Raw genomic sequence first — 21,841 nt, 5'->3', positions numbered from 1 at the left:
TGAAAATTATAATATTTTAATTGATTTATTTTTATTTTTTAAATTTAACTTTACAATTATGTAAAAATAATATTATAATATTTTATTATTATATTAACAATTTTTATACCCGATAATTTCTAAATATATTAAATAAATTATTCAAACACATAATATAAAAACTAAATTTTATTATAAATAATTACTGACTTATAAACATTAAACACTTATTTTAAATTAAATTAAATGACATCATTTTTTATCACTAGTCAAATAAGAGCTTGTCGTAATGAATATTAAGGAATAACTAGCTTCTTTATCCATCCAGTCTAAAAAATTTAAAAGATTATTAAGATATTAAAATTTTATATATATCGTCTATGTATTTGATTGATGTATGTGTATATGTTTATGTATATATAAGAATTTTAGTAAAAAACACTAAAATAAGAATTAGAATTAATTGATCGAATTAGAAATGGGTCTGGCGAGATGAAGTCATGATCGGGCTCTGGACATGTCCATATTCAATCCGAGATCCTGATGAGGTTAATGGATCCAATATGAACGGAGTTAAAGTTAATTTATAAATCGAAATCGACCCGAAATTAGAATTTCATTTCTAATAAGTTCAATTTTCAGTTTTATTCAATTTTAAGTGATTATAACTTGATCCGAAATCGACTCGAAATCGACCCGATTGCTGACACGAACACGACCTGTTACCCGAAACTGCCACCCCGAAGTTAAACTGCGATGGGTTTGGATAGAATTATCAATTATATAAATGATATTTATTTATTATTTAATAATATAACCCACATTCTTTTTTGGAAAATAGGAATTAATTCAATAATGAAAAATCATACAACATCTGCAATAACAATCGAGTCAAACAAACATAAAGCAGACCACGTCGCTGATTAATATACTCTTTTTTAAGACACAATCAAATGATTTGTTGAAATTGATATATACACATGTATTGTCTTCACCAAAACCAGTCTAAGCTATCGATCGTAATTGCAATCACATGTATAAATCTTTATCAGTGAATCAAACCTCTGAAAATCCGACAAATCTAACGTTCTGGATATCGAATCACATCAAAACACACCAAAAAATACCAAACTCTCACAAAGAGAGAATAAACAAAATTTAAATAAATTGGGAATAAATCTCACCCAAAAAAGATTTTACCAAACAAAAATACAATCTTGAACGATAAAAATCCTTACCCGGGGAGGAGTACTATTGAAAAACACGAATAAAGCAAAGAAAATAGCTGATTATATATAAACCCACATTCTTGATGTAATATATTATATCTATTATAATATTCATATAACAGCAATAAATTATGTTTGCTGAGTTACTATTATTATTTCGAATTTCTATCGTTGTCAATGGGCACACAATAGTCACTAACTCGATCTTATGATAATACTAACTTTTGATTAGTGAATGGATATTAAATGTTGATGGCTCCCCTTATTCACACCAATTCCACCAATCAAATTAAACCATTTTTACGAGAGTTGATACTTAGCATTTGATCATGGGCACACACTAAAAAAACCGTTATTATTTATATTTTCACACGTCTTGATACACTATAAATATAATATGCATATTTGTTATATATTTGTTATGACATAAATCTAACAGTTCTATTTTTAATTTAAATTAATTTATTGGTACAAAAGGTCACATATATAACACAAATTTATAAGTGAAAAATGTATATAACAATTTCTTTGTGTAAAGATATATTAAGGAATCATAGGCATATTTAATTCGTTATTTATTTCTATATTATTATAAATAAAATTTTGATTTAAAATAATATTTTTTAATAGAAGATAATATTTTTACATTATTAATGCTTTAATAATATATAATTTGATAAAAGTATTTAAATGACCTTTTCACATGACAAAATGCTATACACATGTGTGTATAATCTGTTTATATATTTTAAATAAAGGTACTCGTACTCAACAATTTTTTTTGATAATATCCTGTAAACAACTTCTTTGGAATTTAATTTTAATTTTTAATAGCACATAGAAGTAAAATAAATGGAGGAGTGCAAGTTTTGGTATGAAAATTACCAAAAAAAGGACTTTCAGGTTTGGGGCCAGATAGATGATGAGAGATAGGCATACAGGCCCTCAATTTCACAACCTATGACGCTGTCTGTCTATCAAACAAGCCCTCATCTCATCTCCCCCAACACAACACAAACCTTAACAAAACCAAACTAAACTAAAACAAGCCCCAATATCTTCCTCAAACATATACATACATAAAGTTTCAAACACACAATTTTATATCATTCTCAACCTTCCTCAATTTCTATCTCTTCATCTCTGTCTTGATATCAAATATGTTTTAGATCAATTAGTATTGTTATTGAAATAAGCAAACCCTAGATCTTGATCAATCAGCCGCCATGTTGGGTGGTTCACAATCAGAGATAACACCTCAACAATTACAACATGAAGAAGCTCTCAAACGCAACACGGACTGTGTTTACTTTCTTGCTTCTCCATTGACATGCAAAAAGGTCCCTCCTTTATCCCTATAACCACTCATTTTTTATGTTTTAATCATGTGCGATGTATGTTTTCTTGATCTTGTGCATTTGTATGAGATTCATGTGCTGTATTGGTTGTTTCCTTTTGATTTATCTGCAATTTGTTGAATATGTTGGGAATTTGATTAGGGGTTATAGGTGAGTTCTGAAATGTTATTGTTTACGGTTTTGCATGATGGAATTGGGGTGTTTTCGGTTATTACTTGGGTGGTGACGGAAGGGTTTTTTTACTGAGCTGAAAGGAGAAGTTTTGCTTGATGATTCTTGTCGAAGAAGGATTTATCCTTTTTCTGTCAATACCAATTATTTGTATTTTGTCGGTTCTGACATAATTGACTGCAAGATATCAGAGATTTTATTGGCGTTTAGTCGTTATTGTGTTATAAATGATATTCGTGATGAAATCGACTGACATGTGGCCGCATGTTATCTCTTTTTTGTAGCGTAGTTGTTTTTACTCTTTGTAGACATTCGTGGTTGAAACGTGTATCCAAATTCCAATATGAGTAAATTTATTTCTGCAGCTCGTATAACAAGTGTAATATAGGGCTGTTATTTGTTTACGTTATTGTCAACTGCAAATTTGCTAACGGGGCATTCTAGAAATAGTTATAATCTTAGACACCTGAAGTCAGTTACTTCATTAAACAATATAAACAGATAGAATCACTGCTATGTAATTTGAAATGTGCATTTGATCCTTTATATGTCATTCTCCTCAGGGAATTGAATGCGAGTATCGTCATAGTGACATTGCACGTCTTAACCCCCGGGATTGCTGGTATTGGCTAAATGGCAGTTGCTTGAACCCAAAGTGTGCTTTCCGACATCCGGTAAGTTTACATGTCTTATTTATATCTGTGATATTTTGAATTGGACTAATCTATTAGAACATATAAGTAGAAAATTTTGTAATTCCCTCTAACTAACATCTAAATCAGTACAACTAAATATGCTTATATTAATCAATTTTCAGCCTCTAGATGGATTACTTGAAGTGACGACTCCTTCTGTAAATTCTTTACCTCCATCCCAGACTTTAGCACCAGTTGCATCGCAGGGTCCTAATGTCCCTGGCAAACAAGCAGTTCCCTGCATTTTTTTCCAGAAAGGCTACTGTCTGAAAGGTGATATATGCCCCTTTATGCATTACCCCTACTCTCTCAACAGCAAAGCTACCCAGTCTGCAGGAGCTACACCAGTGTCTGAACCTCAAACTAATAAAATAACTTCTGGTGGTCTTGGAAAGCATACTACTCAGGAGCAGAAGGTTTCACAGGCAAATGCCTTTAAATCGGCTGATTTACCATCAATGATGAATCCAACTGCTATAGCGGGAAAGGCTCTGTTGAGAAATGAAATTCCAGTTGGCAGAAATGAACCGATTGGTGCTGGGTTGGAGGGTGAGCTTCCTCGGTACAGTCGAGGAAATGTTCATTCCTCCAGCAATGGAAACTTGGTTAGCAGGTCACACCGTAGTAGTCAGGTTCATACGCTACAGGATCAAAGTATTTTAAATGCCAAAGATGCTGACGAGGTCTCGAGGGAGCCTTCACCTGGGTTTGATGTTCTTGTGGATGATGAAATTAGAGATTCTGAATATTATCCTGACGAAGATCAATATGGAAGAACAGGGCATGATGGAATGAATTTCACCGCAGCTAATGAGTATGATATCGGACGTTCTGCTGATTATGGTTCCGTGGGTGGTGTGGACCGAGATATGTATCATGATTCGCGTAATTATGACTCTTTTGAGCCCCTGCAAGGGCAATATGACTCATCTGAGAGAATGGTAAGAGGACCTGCTCAATTAGAAAGGAGGCGATACCCTAGAGCTGATAGCCCAGGCCGAATTGATGGGTCAGACTTGCGTCATCATTTATCAAAGCAGAAGAGGAATAATGGTTTAAAATCAGTTATCAGTCGAAATCCTTCTCGTGAAAACCATTCTGATGACCGGAGCTCACGAGCTTCTAGAAGGGACCAATTACCTGTGCATGAGGCCAGCAGTCGACTTCGAGGGAGAATTAAAATTCCAGGTAGATCAGTATCTCCTATTAATAGAATCGATCCTCGTTCAGAGAGAGAAAATGACAGGTCTAGGCATCTTAGGAGATTATCCCCGCAAAGGCCTCTGGGAAGGCTTAGGGACAGAATAAAGGGAAGAGTTCAGGAGGATTTTGATGATCGGAGGAACTTCAGAGGGTCTAGCACAAGAAGAGATATAATATTTGACAATAATGCTGAATTTAGTGGTCCTAAAAGCCTATCAGAGCTAAAGGTTCGCAAGACTTCAGAGAGTTCTGGACAGCACATGAATGATAGACTGTTGCATGGGAAAAGAAAATATTCCCCAACGGAAGAAGTCAAACAGGGGGAAGGAGATGTCTCATTTGATGGGCCAAAGCCCTTGAGTGAAATTTTAAAGCGAAAAAGAGGTGGGGATAGTGCTTTTCATGAAAGTGGATTCACAACTGATAAAGAAAATAATCAGAAGGAAGGAAATGAAAGCATGAATTTTGCACTTTCTTCTGAAGCCAATAATAAAGTGAATGAGAGTCGTTTAAATGAAGGATCAATACCTGCAGCTGGTGAAGTTGGCGTAGCAGAAGAAAATAACAAAGCATACGAGGGGCAGTCTTCTCTACAACCTAATGACAGTGAGCTACAGATTGAAGAAGGTATGATTGGTGATGAAGCCTATGAACAGAGAGGCAACTTTGACTATGATGAGCAGGCCGAAGGCGAAGACTTTATTAATATAGATGAAGGTGAGAATGCTGATCCTGGAGATGACTACTTTGACGAAGATGATGATGCGGATGACTTTGCAAAGAAAATGGGTGTCATGTATTCATAGGAGTTGTTACTAATCTTTCACTCATTGCTCGGGTGCGTAGTACCTGCTGATTTTGTTCCGAACACATACAGCTCATTAGCAAGGTTTCTGTGTGGACTTTGGTAGTAGGTTGATTGAATCTTGGTTTTTCATGTACCTTTACTTTTTTAGAATAACTTATATTTGTATTTAAGTTATAATTGCTCTGAATTTTTCATTCTGATTGTGGCTTTGGCCATTTTATTCAGTCAAATGAAAAGTTCATGGCTGTTATGTTTAGAAAGATTTAATAAGAGACAATTTTCTGTTATCTACTTTGCTGTGGCTATGTTTAGTTCCGCAATTGTTCCTTTGAATTCGTAATCACTGGTTGCATTAGTAGCTACTTTTCGCAAAGTATCCTACCATTCTTAATTTGGTAGATTCATACTAGCTGGTGATCCTTGAAAAGAGTATGTACAACTGCTCGAAAAGGAGGGCATAGAGGCCGGTGAGTTTTTGCTACTTCCGGGAGGTTGCTGTCCTCTGATATTCTGCAACTAAACTAGTTCAGCAATTAGCTATTTAGCTTCATGTTGCTCTGCTCTCCGGTAGAATAAAATAAGCACAAAACAACTGGACACTGGACAGTTCCATTTTCATCAATGTCCGTCTTCTAGCTTCTCATACTCTAACTGCGGTTTGCAGGACTTAGAGAGTATGTCGCGGTTCGAAGGACTTGGAGATTATGTCGCGGTTTTTTTGACAACTTGGACCCCCAGATATTAGGTGCTAAATGGTGACTAATTTGAGACAAACTGGAAAGTGGTCACTTGAAACATTTGATTTGAACGAGTCACCAATTTGATATTTTTCCCTTTTAAGAAACATGCATGCAGAGGGGATCCTGAAAGGCCGGAGTAAGCTTGAAAGCCTGATCAATCAGAATATCACAGTAGGAGAACACTCAAAAGATTTATCCTTCATCAGTAATGCCCGCTTGGTCAAGGCGTCCTCACAGTATTTTTTGGGGTCAAGCCTTGTTGATGGCAAAATGGTGTGCTGCATGAGTTAAATTAGCAGAAAAACAAGGGCAAGAGAGCTGAAAAACAAGCAGATTCAGCGATTTCCACAATCTTTAGGTTCAAGCTTCAATTATTTCACTCAGCTACAAGTGATGAATCTATGTAACAGTCTTTCAGCTCAACTTCCTGAAACTGTCCAACATCACCAGCCTAAGGGCATTGGTTGAACCATGTCATCCCCAACTTGAGCTTTGCACGGAATAAAAAAAATAATTTGGGCTTGAATCATCACCACGTCCATCAATAAAGAATCAAGAACCAGACATCATAGAGGACTCTATTATTGGTTTCTTTTCTCATGGGAGGTGTAGCAGGTATTATCAATAGCATCTATCTATACTTGTCAATAGTATCTCTGATCTATACAGCTATTCCCGAAAGGCCAAAACTTTCCGAGTGACCTTCATTTAAGTTATTGATGTTAAAGGCTGATCTTTACCTAGAAGGCTAGAACTAACAACCTAAAAGATCCTCATTACCGGATAGAAGAGGTAAGAAGGTACCCAAAGCTAGATGACTAATCATTCATACAAATGAATAGGGCTTATGATGTAATTTGTTTGCTCAAATTCCGATTATCTTAATAGCATAACAGATTACTACTTTGGAGAAGCAGCATGTGATATATAGTGCAAGCACAATTTGTGAAGCAATACATAAACCTACTGTATTTTGTATATATTTATAGGCATCACATCTTTTATCATTTCTTGGCGCCCAATTGCTCTATTGGTGCCATAGCAGCCAACATGGATATTAACCATATTTCTCTTCAATTCTGGAAAAGATAGACAAGGTAAGATTCCTGTGGATCTATTTCTCAAGATAAGGGTTGATGTTTCTACACGGATATAAGTACGGGCACAATAGATAAGTATAAACATCTACGTGAATACATTTCTTGCTGGCCTTGAGGTGATAAAAGAAAAATAAACAGAGCCACAAACCACAGCAAGAAAAAGAGGAAGGTATTTGACCAGTTCTGCGAATATAATCTGCTTGCTTCTCAGTTTTTGCACTTTGGCGGTTTCTCTCAAATTCTGCTGCTGCTAGCTTCTTTTCAGCTTAAGCCTTACAGCTGCTAGGTTGTTCATAAGCTTTCATGTGCTCGACTACTCATAAGCTGCTAACTAAATTATATACTTGGATAATGGTCCAGAATAATAGATTATAATCAACATATCTTCAACAGTAAGAAAATGAAGATGATAAAAATTTTACAATTAGTGATTTTTTTGTTGACAAATATTGGAATTACCTGTATTTTTATCAAAAATTTAGAATTAATGACATCTCACGAAAAATTCGTTAATAATATACCACGTCATATGTCAGATCTTAATTATTATTTTTCAATAAGTAACCTTTAAACTAATGCACATATTATTTATATATTTTTGCTAAATGTCATAATTTTCGATAAAGAGTTGTTATATTGGAACTGTTTGACGTAATTTAAAATAAGTGCTTATTAATGAGAAGTTAATTATAAGTAAGAAATAACTAGTTTATATGTTTGGATAATTTTTTTGGTGTTTATAGCTTATTTGATATAAAAATTATTAATATAATAAATTATTATAAATTATTTTTCAATCAAATCCTGTATATATTTATAAAATTAAATTTCAGAAATAAAAATAAATTATTAAAATAATTAGGATTTTAAACTTATTTTGATTTATAATTCATGACTGGACCTCTAGGCTCAGACACACACCTCCCTCAGTCCCTCTCTCAAAATTGAAAAAAAGACGCCTCAACTCGCTCCGGATTTCAAGTGCCGATTTGCTTTTCCGGTATGTTTCTCCGTCTATATTTCACCGAAGCTCGTAATTATATATTACCTAATATCATTTTCGATCCATTACTTATCGTACTTGTAATTAGGGTTTCGTTACTGTTTATACAGTAGTTCTTTCGATTATAAATTAATATTTGAACCGATCAGTTGCTTGTTCTGCATATTTAGTTTGATTGCATATATTCTTCGATTGAATTGTTTGACTACGATAGAATGGGTAATTGTGATTTATAGTTCATTGGATGTGAATTTTGTTGTTTTGGAGCTTGATATATGACCGGTTCTGCTTAAGAGGATATTAATGCGGTTTCGATTAACGTCTTTTGTTAACACGGAGGTGTGAGAGGTGTGAATTCTGCTCTATTGTTTTTTTAAGTGTTTTGATATTTGGGCATCTGAACTAATTTCCGTATGCCACAAATTTTAAGGTGTTATGGCTATCTAAATACTCAAACAAAAGATTTGAGGTGATTTATTAATACTAGCATAATTAGGTCATTTTATAGTTTCGTTATTAATATTGTGTCTTTGTGTCAGTACAAAAAGTTTTGAACAATTTTTAATGTTATTAACAATGTGTTTTATTTTTATGTCACAATTGCCACAAATGAATATTTTGAAATACTTTTTAGATACCTTTTACCGTAGGTGAATTGACATATTGTTTGCTTTTAAAGACCACACCAAGGAGTCATAAAAATGTCTTGAACCTGTAGTAGGCATATGCAGTGTAAATGATTATGGTTCATAGCGAAAGCAGGAGACAAATATATACAAACCGCAAAATCATTCCTAACACATATATGTTATGTTAATTTACAAAACAAAATTGTTCTTTTGTAAACCCCTAAGAATTATGTTTTTTTATTTTTAGAGAACAGAAGCAGTTCCATAACTCTTTCTTCAGTAATTAACTAATTATAATTTTCCTTTGAGTTGTGTTGTCGTGAGAAATATGGAGGAATGCCGAAGCATAGCACTCCGTTACTTTGGTTTTCCCTCTTTTTCCCGCAACAGTTAATAGGCTTTAACGATGTCTTTACAAAGTTATTGCTTTGTGCTCTGATTTTGTAAGGATGTTCCAAATTAGTAAATTCGTGTCACACTATAGGCTTAATTTTTATGTGTCCAATAGTTAAATCTTGATTACCATCGGTTCCTCCAATATGCTTTGTTGGAAAAGAAGGTATACAAAGTGTTCATTTTGTTAATAAAAAACATGATATCAAGTCAGCATTGGGTTAGAGAACAGGGCCGGCTGATAGACTCATATATATTATAATTGTGTTATTGTTTTCATGAATCGTGTCTTAAATGTTGAGTATTGATTTAACTATTTTTCTGAAGAACCGCTATAAATAGTTTCTTGAGCATACAGGAACCAAGATAAAGGACCATTGCAGATATGGCAGATGGAGAGGAGAACTTGCCGAGAGATGCAAAGATTGTCAAAACCCTTCTAAAATCTATGGGTGTTGTGGATTATGAACCTCGCGTTATCCACCAATTCTTGGAATTATGGTATCGCTATGTTGTCGATATCCTGACTGATTCACAAGTTTATGCTGAGCATGCCGGAAAGTCTGCCATTGACTCAGATGATGTAAAATTGGCTATTCAGTCAAAAGTCAATTTTAGCTTCTCTCAGCCCCCACCACGAGAGGTAACTAACCTATGTTCACCTCTTCAGAAACTGCTGTCAAGATATGTGATGCCTGTTTAAGTCTCACTTATTGAATGATGTGCCTGATTATATCTGCTAATCTGTTTCCATTTTTTGCATTCTAGTAGAGCATTTGTTTTTTTCTTCATAAACCATATTTCAAGTTTAAAGGCGTTGCTTAGAAGCATTTGTTCAATTCTTGATTATATGCCCTACAAAATATGACATGTTTCAGGCATACTTTTATTTTTCTTCTTATCCAGTATCCAGTATAATATAATAGTGGCTTCTACCTGTAGACAATTCATAGTATTACACTCCGATAAGGCCATAACCCTCATGACTATCTTTTGTCAGTTAATGTACTTGAAATTCACAGGTCCTCCTGGAGTTGGCTAGGAACAGGAACAAAATCCCACTGCCAAAGTCCATATCAGGACCAGGAATTGCACTTCCCCCAGATGAGGATACTTTGATTAGTCCAAACTACCAACTTGCAATCCCAATTAAACAAGCCAGTCAAGCCGTTGAAGAAACTGAGGATGAAGAGATGGCTGACCCAAACCCTAAACCAACCCAAGAACCAAAAACACAAGTGCCTCTGAATGCTTCTCAGCAAGTGTCATTTTCCCTTGGAGCTAAACGTCCAAGAGGAAGCATATGAAACACATTACGCTTGCCCTTTTGTAACATAAATGCTTAACTTCGACATTCTTAATAATTAGATTGAGAAATTAATCAATTATGTTTATGTTCATACTGACGGGGTTCAAAAAATGTGGTATATGTGTATTTGTCGATAATCTAGTTTTCTAACATATGCCATAATCTGTACATCTTTAAACAGAATTTCCCCTGTCCTCAAATAGAATTTTCTGTTCTGTTATACCAAGCACGGGAGATCAAGGGGACTCCGTCATATTATTCTATGCAAATTATCATTTCAGATCCAATGATATGTTACCAATCATCTGCTTGCCCTCAAGACATCACTGAAAATAACACTACTTTTTGATTTTTTTTAACAATGTTACGAATCCAAATTCTATTTTCAAATGATGTGACACATATGATTAGGTCTCAGCAAAATGCTAGTATCATTAATATTTTCATCTTCATCTAGAGCAATTTGTATCAGTTCAACAATATTAGGAAACCTTTTTAATCCTTTCGGCCGTTGAAGATTTGAAATAACCCCTCAGATGTTCTGTGAGCCGAACAACTCTAGAAGTATTGAACAACTCTCGAAGTATTGAGGTACCACGGGCGAGGACAATATCTCGAAATTTTATGTCTATTTGTATTTTTTTTAATCATAAGACACTTTTTTTTATCATAAAAAAAAATATATTTCCTTAATAGAAAGAACGAAGATATAATGTTCAGAATCTCATTAATTCAAAAATATATTATCTGGAAAGTAACAAGCACTTTTGGATAAACAAATTAAAAATAATATTATTATTTTCTCATAACTATATGACTCCATTGCTTTGTTTACTTCAATGTAAAAAGTTTGATCGACAGGAGTACTTATTATTGAATATTTTGATTTTATATTATGGTTTTCAAATTGTTAACTCAACAAACTACAACAAATTAAGAAAAACAATAATAAAAAAGTTACGTTATTGAATATAATTATACAATAAATTTATTTTATTTCCATTTTCCAGTAAATATTTTGAAAAGAAGTTTACATATATTAAAAAAAATTAAATACTATTTAGTTTTATCTTCATCTATAATTTAATATTAGTTTCATATATGTATCAAAGAAAAAAAAATCAACATTGAAATAATGAAAGATGAAAGATAAAAGAAAAGAAAGATAACCAATTTGTATTAAACATGTTGATGAAAATTTATTTGATACAAAAATCTCATCTTTTTTGCTATATTGTTTTTTTTGTAATGATCTTTTTTTGCTATATCTTTAAAATAATTAAAACAAGTACATATACGATTAATTTAATAGAAACAATGCACAAAACCATCCTATGCTGTATATTTTTGTGTAGGATCAATTTATTGAAGGGGCTTAATTATCCTTCTCCCATAGAATAAAATCTCAGACGATGGGTCCGGCGCCGGCGACCTTGTCGTCGGTGGTGGCGTTAATACTAAAAGACGACGCATCTGATTGGTGGGCTTTTATTAACGAATCAACACAATGGCAGACTTTCATTTTTCACCTTCTCGCTGCCCTTTTTGGGATCCTCTCGGTCACTGCTCTTGTAATTTTTCATACTCTATCATATTTTTATATATTGGTTTATGTCATTTTATGAAATATATGTGTTTTTTTATTGAATCGGTGCATATGTTTCAAATGTTTGCTATTTAAGCTTTATCTAACAAGTGATTCCGGAACTGTTGTATTAGACAATAAACAGGGCCTGTTGATTTTCTTTATGGATTAATGTTTAGGGTCTGCCTCGGATTGTTAGATGGGAACCTGAGAGCCAAATGTTTTGTGGTTTTTTCGATGGTGTTATGTATGGTTGTGCATTTTGTGGTTTAAGTGTTGAATATTTGGTTCAAGGTCCTTAGGTTTCTTAGTTGAACCTGCAGTGTTTCTAAGGAAGTGTGGGTTTGAGTTGGCAACTGATCTTCCTTACAGAGTGTATCGAGAGTGATGGTGTGTATATGGACTGCAACATTGAGTGTATTTCCGTACTAAGATTAGCATTGTGCGACGTGCTTATTTGGGAGAAGGGGGGGATACTGACATAAAAATTGTAATTTTTTGGGATTTATTTGAGGTTAAAGTATTAATATGTTTAAACAGTAATCTTTATGTGATTGTTATAGTAATCCTATTTACCAATTGATGCATGAAAACTATTGGAAGCGAAAAATCTTTGGAATGCAAAAAAATAAAAGGATAAGAATTTATAAATTGTACTGGGCATAAGGTGATCATCCGTAAAAACCCCTATGAATTTTCAAGCGCTAGTGGGAAAGAAAGGAATTACCTCCATCACACTGGGATTGGAATTTTCATTCAATTATCAGGCTGATTTTCAGATATTAGAAGATCACATGTCCTTTTAGGAGGTTTTGTAGTAAAAGCCATAAAACTTTAAACAACTGAACAATTTAGAAATTAATTAGGAAGTGAAACAAATCCTCTCTCTTATAGCTCTATAACCATAATTTAGAATGTTGCTTATAATCTATCTACATATATGTGATTTAAGTAAGCTTTATAACAAATTAAAATTAATTATATTTCTAAATAAAAATAGTACAAATTAATATCTTACTTAAGTGCTCGGCATGGCCAAACTTTTCAAATATGATATCTTCATGTTCTGCGACACATCTTCTCTTTGTGGGATGATCTCTATCATATTGCATTTCTCAAGGGTTTGTCTTGGCCTAAATTGTCAATATGTTCCCAATATGTTTCACCATGACGATGTCGGCCGCCTTGTTCACAACAAATTCAATCTTTAGGCGCATCATATGCCATTTCTTTTTTAGTGTTGATACACATTCTCCTTAACATGCTTACTTTGTGATTAAGTGGTCTAGTTTCTAACAGGTTCTTCCCGTGGCACTTTATTTCACCCCATTTTTATAACAAGTATATCCTTTAGTTTGTAATGCTAGTGGCATCTACCATATTTCTCAAAAAATTTGGCCATTTTTTTTTGGTTGAACAATGCCGATGAAAAATACTCCCAACCTCTCCCCGGACCAAGGGCAATGAACAGTAAGTCAGTAACTATGAATTATGCTGATAAACAGTAATTCTTCAATTTATTTTTAAACCACAGATCTCCCAGCAATTAAGAAATCGATTAAACAAAAGATTAGCTCGTCAAACCAATTTGAAGAACAAGAACAAAATAGATGATTTTATGGAATAAAATATGAAAGGATAGAAAGATATCAATATTCAATATTAAATAAATGATCAAAGCCTTGCAATATTAAAATTATGTCTCCTTATATGGGAGTATAAAATCCTAGTACTAAACCAACAATCAAAGTCTTAAATATACGAGTATAGAAAAAAGAAACAACTCTTTTATAATCTAGTTAGTATTCTACTGCCATAACCTAGAATTCACAAACAATCTACATATCTACTATGATCATGTTTTTTTTCCTATAAGGAATTACATTTAATTCTATGCCTAAATAATGATACTAAATAAATACAGAATTAATATTATTATTTCATGCTTTGAATTTCCAGATGTTAAAGTTGTGACTTTGACGATATATTTCCTGTCTTAAACTATCAAGGACGATAAAATAACGAGCTTGGTTCAATTTCCCTAAAGTATTAATGTTTAGAGCTTATTGCAATTCGCACCCCTAGACTTCGGCCCAAAAACACTTTAGTATGCAGACTTTAGATAATTGCACTTCGCCACTCACAGGTAATTTGTGCGCGGCAATTTGCAACCCTTCCGTAAAAAATTAACGGTTCCGTTAAAAAGTTGAGGGTAGTTTTGGCATTTAAAAAAAATTAAAGAATTAACCCACTATTAGTGGGTTAATTAGCAGTTTAATAGATGGAAATTTAAAATCTCAAATTTCCAGCTTCTTATTTGATCATGATCAAAATGTTGTCCTCCGTTATTCTTTCATCAATATGATTCAGTCACATTTCTTGGGCAACAACGTGCAGAAGTGAGGCCAATTCTCGAGGCTTGCAAAATTGATGATTCTGTTCATAAGCCACGCAATTAATCAAGAAGGAGCCATTAAATCGTCCATTGTGATAGATGGCATTTCCAGCACACCGTGACTAAACTTTATCACCAAAAAACTTGTGGCCTTTCCAGGTTTGAGTTTAATACCTGCTTGACGAAGTTCTAATACACAATGAATCACATGGCTTGGATTGTTGTAATGCATATGATCTAGATGACCAGGCGGAATCAGACTTGCTCGGACAAAATCAAGCAAGTGTTTTCACAAGCACACTCCTCCCTCATCTTTTCTCTAGTTGATAAAACAAAAAACAAGTAAATTAGGACTAATAAACATGAGAATAGTTGATAAAACAAAAAACAAGTAAATTAGGACTAATAAACATGAGATTAGGGCCTATATAAAGTAAATGGGGGAAGAAGACTGTTAGAAGTGGATTTTCCCATTTTACCCCGCCTAAAGTAACGTTAAACATAAATATTTAACGGAGATTGACGGAAGGGTTGCAAATTGCCGCGCACAAAATACCTGTGGGTGGCGAAGTGCAATTATCTAAAGTCTGCATACTAAAGTGTTTTTGGGCCGAAGTCTAGGGGTGCGAATTGCAATAAGCTCTAATGTTCAATACTGGATTTTATCATATACAACATTGAATATATATATATATATATATATATATATATATATATATATATATAGGGTTGTACTCCACACAGAACACTTTAAAAAAAGAACAACACAGAACACTATCATAACACTTTTTCTTTCATAAAAAATGATTTGTTATGATTATAATTACATAGTTAAGCACTAACTAAACTTAATATATGAAATCTAACATCCAAATCTATCCAAATTATTAATATGAAATATTATAAAATCCAGAACATAATCCAAAACAGAATCCAAAATGGAATCATGTATATATTCTTTACATGATTAATATCACATAGAATCATGTTATTTTTAATCCATAATTGTTGTTAAACATGCTAGATACTATTATTATTCATAATAAATGGTTAATTAGCTTAAAGTTAGAATTTAATTCAAGTTTTAGATGAGATTCTATGTTCGATTCCAAAGTGTTCTTCTTTGTTCTTTTTTTAAGGGTGTTTTGTCTTGAGCAATGCCCTATATATATATATATATATATATATATATATATATATATGTATGTATGTATGTATGTATGTATGTATGTATGTATTTGTATTATTTTATTTATGTTGTATACTTGTAGGCTGTAGCCCAGCATTAAAATCCCCAGATTTTCATATATGTCGAATCCATTGTCCCAACATTTCTCTTCCTTCCCTTGTGTGTTTGGTGGTTACCTTGCTGATTGAAGTTGTATTTATTCATGATTGACAATTTCGATGAAGCCCCCAATATTATGTGTTTAGATGTTAGATGTCTTTGCACACTTATATTCTAGACTAATATTATATCTGACTTTTATATGGAAGGCATGTAGCCACTATATGATTATGTATGCCTCTCATGATGGTAATTTATTAGCATTGGGTTCTGGTAGGTACAATTGTTACGGATCCAGTTGAGACTGCCGGAGTATGGATGGACCACTCAGAAGGTTTTCCATTTTCTTAACTTCTTGGTCAATGGAGGTTTGTTGTTTTTTCTGTACTTGGAGTCAGTGGTGGAAACAATGGGGCAGGGGCACTTTATTTTGAGATTAGTACTATAAACTACAGATGTTTAGAAATGATTCTAGTAGGTGAGCTGGGATTGGGGAAATTTTGTATTAACAAATACACAAATTGATATATTTAGTCTTCTTGTCCTAAGGTTTCTGCTGTCATTTATTCTATTTTATTTTTCAGTTTCTACTTAATGAATATATCCGTCCCTGGTTTCAGAACTTGCTTCCCCTGCTACTTGTAGTTGCACCTGTTGTTCTCTTTCTTTGTTCTTATTTGTTAATTTTATCAACTTTGAGTATGATGGTTTTCGTCTTTTGCAGTTCGATGTGTTGTTTTTGTTTTTCGTCAAGATGTTCAGAATTTGCAACCAGAGGTACGAGCTTTCTTCAAATTACATCCAACACCTGCTTATACCTATAAAATATGCAAGCTTAACTATTTATGAGATTTATTTTCAGATTGTACAGCATCTGTTGCTTGATGTGCCAAGTCTTGCATTTTTCACAACTTATACGCTGTTAGTTTTATTCTGGGCAGAAATATACTATCAGGTACTTTAATTTCTATCACGATTAACTCCCCCAATTGATTAGGAGTGTATACTGATATCATACTAATGTCATTTTGATCATCACACAGGCACATGAAGAATGTGCCGATGGACTCAGGCCAAGTTTCTTGATAATCAACAGCGTTGTTTATGCCATTCAGGTTTATATCCCAATTGTTATTATAGCTTACCATAGGGTTGAATTAAGATTTTTATGCGAAATGTATTTGTTACTCGGGGGTGTCTGATTTACCTTAATTTTCAAAAATAAGCAAGGACTTATTTTTGGAAAAAAGTACGTTAATGTGCACTTTTTTCCTTGGAAATAAGTACTTATTTTTGCTAAATAACGAATATGAAACACTTTCTTAATATTTATTTCTAAAAAAAGGTACATAAATGCGTACATTTTTTTATAAAAAATAGTTCTTTTGACAAAATTATTTTTGCCAAACAGGCTTCGCTTTACAAAGTCGTGAAAAAACTAAGAAAACTATTTGTCTGGTTGAGTGTGTGGTTAGGCCAAGTACATTTATTTTGTGAGTTATAGTAATACGTGATAATAATACTTGTTAAAATTTAGAAAAAATAAAATAAAAAATAAAATAATACTTGTTAAACAAAGACATTATACATTTTCTCGATAAAAACGTATTCTTGAGGTCTTGGTCAATAAAAGCTGTAGTCTGGGACGCAGTGTGAGTTAACTGCGCAGTGATGCAAATACAGGCCAACAAAATTAATAATACTAGTGGCTGCATCATAACGGTATGCCTCTCCTGCGGCACCTTTATTGCCTGTAGACTAATAACGCATCTCCTGCATCGAGAGTACTATGATTGGCTTGTGTTTATCATGGTGATGCCCATTATAATACAAGATGTAACATACATTGACCTCAAGCATAAACTGCAAGAGTAATATTTTTTTTAATATATTCCAGATTGTGATGTGGTTGGTTATATGGTGGAATCCCATCCCAGTTCTAGTCATCATATCAAAGGTGTTCTTTGCTGGTTCGTGCTTCTTTTAGTGACTTGTGATAGTATTGTATCATAAATCTATTATGAACTGATATTGATAGGCTGCTCTTAACATAAATTCCTGGGCAGCTATATCATTGTTCACGGCCTTGGGATTTCTCCTATATGGTGGAAGGTATTGCCTTTCTCTTTCCTTAATTATGCTTAGAGCTTATTGCAATTCGCACCCCTAGACTTCGGCCCAAAAACACTTTAGTATGCAGACTTTAGATAATTGCACTTCGCCACTCACAGGTAATTTGTGCGCGGCAATTTGCAACCCTTCCGTCAAAAATTAACGGTTCAGTTAAAAAGTTGAGGGTAGTTTATGAACCCATCAGTGATTGTCACCTGAAGTCATTAGGTTGCCTTCACTTATGTATATTAATCTAATTCTCACTCAAGCACCTCTGTTTAAGCAATCTTTAATTTTCATTTCAATACAGGCTCTTCTTGATGTTAAAACGATTTCCAGTGGAATCAAAAGGGCGTCATAAGAAGTTACAGGAGGTACATTAACCACCCGCGCGCACACATTATATATGTAGTACTGATTATGACTACTCTTTCTCACATGCTCTGTAATTGTTTCTCTCTCAGGTTGGCTATCTTACTACCATATGTTTTACATGCTTTCTTATCAGATGCATAATGGTGAGTCAGTGAGATTAATGCATCTTCTGCTTTGTCTGCCTACTGAATGTTATTTGTCCAAGATGATCAAGTTACACTATAAATGATGGAAACCTGTGTAATATTTTGGATGCTCAATGCCCTTTTTATTCTAATTCTTGTGTGTTTCATCTTTATTGCAGATTTCCTTTAATGCATTTGATAAAGCTGCCAACCTCGACGTTTTGTATCACCCGGTTCTGAGCTTCTTTTATTATCTGGTAAGTATCAGTTTCAGCTAATATGTGCTTTTTTTGATGTTGATAATAAAATATTATGTATATAATCATAGGATTGTAGAAGCACATTATGATTTTTTCATTTCTTAGATCTGTGTGAATTCCATGATACGAACTCGTGATGCACCACCATTGTTAAAGTTCTTTCCCACATAAGTTGTCCCATTCAGGTACTGTTTGGGGTTGCTGTTGCACACAACAACAGCAGCTTTTGCTGAAAAGCAGGTGAAAAACTGTTTGGTAAATATAAAAGTAGATTTTCCAAACAACAGTTTTTAGCTGAAAAGCTGCTTTTAGAAAAAGCAGGTCCTCCCATGCTTTTGGAAAAAAGCTGTTTTTCAGCTTTTGTAGAAAGCTGTTACGGATTTCATCATCAAACCTCACCAAAAAATTATTTTTTTATATTATAACTCAAAATAAGCAAATATCAAAAAATTACCAAACAGTTATTTGATTTCTACAGCACTTTTTTTACTGGCACTTTTTTTGACAGCACAACAATTTTTAACGGCACTCCCAAACAGACCCTCAGATTTCATCTCGGCAGAGGCACATGTTTTGCATTGTAATTTTTTTGAAGCTCCCACACTCTCACACACTCGCTCTTTTTTTAATTAGTAAATTTCATTGAATTTTGATGAAGGAATGGAATAAATCAGTGTCAACATTTTAGCAAGTATTTTCTGGTCCTTGAAATTTCTGTTGTAAAGAATAAATCATGTTTTCTTTTTATAAATTACAAAATACAGTTGCAATCATTCAGAATAGGGCTGTCAATGGATCGGATATCCGGTCCGATCCGATCCGATCCAGGGGCTAATGGAGCGGATATGGATCACCTAAAATAAAATCCGATCCGGAAAAAATCCGATCCGAAAAATATCCGATCCGATATGTATAGGATATGGATTTAATATGATCCGATCCGGAAAAAATCCGATCCGACTTTTATATATATATATATATATATATATTTATATGTGTATATATATACTCTATTAATATATTATATACATAAATAAATAAAATTAGAGAGCATTTGAACTTGGATAGTTGAACTTATTAAGCATCTGGTTTGAGAGTTTTGAGCTGCATTAGTACAATCTATAAATTTAAAGTTTCACATATTTATTTTATTAGAGATTTATAATATTTATAAGTTAACGTAGTATTTCTAAATTCTAAACTTTCAGAATTTATTAAAGACTTTTAATATTTGAACAAATATGTTTTTGTATTTTAAAACACTACATTTTGATTTTATAAATTATTATTATGAGTGGTTTCAAGAAATTTTTATAGGTGAAGACTTTTTTTTTGTTTGAATATAAACGGAGCGGAGCTCCGATCCGAAAATCCGTGATCCTACGGATTAGGATATGGATCGTGTTCTAAAAAATCCGGTTGAAATCCGATCCGAATCCGAATCCGATAAAATTATACGGATCAGGATATGGATCATGCCTGATCCGATCCAGATCCGATCCATTGACACCCCTAATTCAGAATAGCATTTTTAGCATTCCAATTAGAATAGTTTGTTCATTCACCTTTTCGTGAAGAATTGTGTTTCAAGCTGGCATCAAACTTATTACTACTATACTTCATCTATGATATTGCTTCTAGTTTCTGTCGCCTCTGTACTTGCAAGCAAATTCAACTTTTTATTTATTGCACCTTGCAGTTGGTGGAGATACTGCCATCAGCCCTTGTCCTTTTCATTTTGAGGAAGTTGCCTCCAAAGCGTGGAATCACACAATACCGCCCAATCCGCTGACTACCATAGAGAATATACGATGTTGTAAACTGTAATGGGGTCAATAACTGAACAAATTAGTGGATCTGTTATCTTCTTGTGATGCTGGAGATCTAACCTGTAGGAGAAGAGAGAATCAGGATGGAAAGTATGAACAGATAATTGATGTAAACAGTAGAAAGGCAATTCATAATATCTCTGTTCATACCATGTCAGTATGAATTCGGTGTAGGCAGAAGTCTTGCTTAGAAGGGAAAACAATTGGGAGCACATTGTGATATAAAAAATTCGTCCCGATCCCCGCATTTTTATAAAAAATTTCTCGACCCCCGTTCTATAATTGAAGAAGTTCCCGATTATCCGTCCCGAACAGAACGAGGATTGGATGAGGATCGGACGGTTAACGGAGAATGCACATGTGTCCACCCAAAACCAGAAATTTTCAATCCCTGAATTGCTGCAGACTTGATAGTACAGATGCTCTAACGGTCGTTTGGTTCATGGGGTTTGTCCATTCCAAACCTATACCTGGTGTTTGGTTGGAGAAAATAAAATCTCAAACCCATATTTTAAAGCATGAAGGTATGAGTTTTTGATACCCAAGTGGAGAGGTGGGTATGAGATGCATTCATTTTATATTTTTTTTTGTCTCTATTTAAGTAATGAAATATTAATATTTCCCAAACAAAAATAAATAAATTAATGTTTAATACAAAATTAAATCAATACTGCAAAAATATAAAACAATAATAATTTTATTAATATTTTTAATTAATATAAATTAATAACTTATTTTTTACAAAAATTGTATATATTGATTTCAGCTATCAACCAAATACATTACATCAGATATGATATTCCAAACTCATACCAACTTAATCCGATTTCTCATTTAACCAAGTATCACTCCTCGAATCAAACGACTCCAAAATGTGGTACCAAACGACCCCTTAATGTGGTGGGTACAGAGAAGCCAATCACTATGCTGTGGTAATTTTCTATATTGGATGATATTACTCGGTTCTTACAAAGACGAATAAGGGTTAAAATGCAAATTTGGATTGGAATTATCTCTGGTTTTTTATCACTACACTATCAACAAGTTTTTTATCACTAAACTATCAACGAATCTTTGTTCTCGCTAACGAAAAAGAACTTAAAGTGGTTTAAAATCCTGTTCCACTTCTCAGAGCAGCTCCATTCCAAAATCAAGGAATAGACAAAATTGTGCTCCGCCTCGAATCATATTTTACATGTGATCTACCAACCAGAATGAATATTTTAACTTTATAGTGTTTTTTTTTTTTTTTGAG

The 21,841-nt window shown here is 33.5% G+C and overlaps 3 protein-coding genes across 7 annotated transcripts; all 3 read left to right on the top strand.

Moving 5' to 3' along the window:
• The first annotated feature begins 2,115 nt into the window (after positions 1-2,115).
• On the top strand, positions 2,116-5,730 carry LOC108204820 (zinc finger CCCH domain-containing protein 17). The gene is made up of 3 exons (XM_017374447.2): positions 2,116-2,548; positions 3,301-3,411; positions 3,555-5,730. The coding sequence occupies exons 1-3, from the start codon at positions 2,435-2,437 to the stop codon at positions 5,439-5,441; spliced, it is 2,112 nt and encodes a 703-aa protein (XP_017229936.1). The 5' UTR covers positions 2,116-2,434; the 3' UTR covers positions 5,442-5,730.
• Positions 5,731-8,151: 2,421 nt separating this feature from the next.
• Positions 8,152-10,708, top strand: LOC108206179 (transcription initiation factor TFIID subunit 9). Of its 2 annotated transcripts, none has more exons than XM_017376400.2 (3): positions 8,152-8,283; positions 9,667-9,951; positions 10,331-10,708. In XM_017376400.2, the coding sequence occupies exons 2-3, from the start codon at positions 9,694-9,696 to the stop codon at positions 10,613-10,615; spliced, it is 543 nt and encodes a 180-aa protein (XP_017231889.1). In that variant the 5' UTR covers positions 8,152-8,283; positions 9,667-9,693; the 3' UTR covers positions 10,616-10,708. The 2 variants fall into 2 exon arrangements, with proteins under 2 accessions (XP_017231889.1, XP_017231897.1); XM_017376408.2 differs by having other exon boundaries at positions 8,179-8,283; positions 9,651-9,951.
• A 1,234-nt stretch (positions 10,709-11,942) lies between these two features.
• On the top strand, positions 11,943-20,827 carry LOC108209741 (tobamovirus multiplication protein 3). Of its 4 annotated transcripts, none has more exons than XM_017380829.2 (11): positions 11,943-12,188; positions 16,163-16,253; positions 16,610-16,662; positions 16,748-16,840; positions 16,929-17,000; positions 17,783-17,855; positions 17,952-17,997; positions 18,308-18,371; positions 18,462-18,515; positions 18,677-18,754; positions 20,457-20,827. In XM_017380829.2, exons 1-11 carry the CDS (start codon positions 12,030-12,032, stop codon positions 20,547-20,549), a joined length of 876 nt encoding a protein of 291 aa, XP_017236318.1. In that variant the 5' UTR covers positions 11,943-12,029; the 3' UTR covers positions 20,550-20,827. The 4 variants fall into 4 exon arrangements, with proteins under 4 accessions (XP_017236318.1, XP_017236310.1, XP_063938290.1 ...); XM_017380821.2 differs by having other exon boundaries at positions 11,945-12,188; positions 17,783-17,842; positions 17,924-17,997; positions 20,457-20,738; XM_064082220.1 differs by having other exon boundaries at positions 11,973-12,188; positions 16,163-16,219.
• The last annotated feature ends 1,014 nt before the right edge of the window (positions 20,828-21,841 follow it).

Source organism: Daucus carota, chromosome 1 (assembly GCF_001625215.2).
Source record: "Daucus carota subsp. sativus chromosome 1, DH1 v3.0, whole genome shotgun sequence".
NCBI lineage: Eukaryota > Viridiplantae > Streptophyta > Magnoliopsida > Apiales > Apiaceae > Daucus > Daucus carota.
The sequence above is the reverse complement of the archived record's forward strand: the minus strand, read 5'-3'. Positions and strand labels throughout refer to the sequence as shown.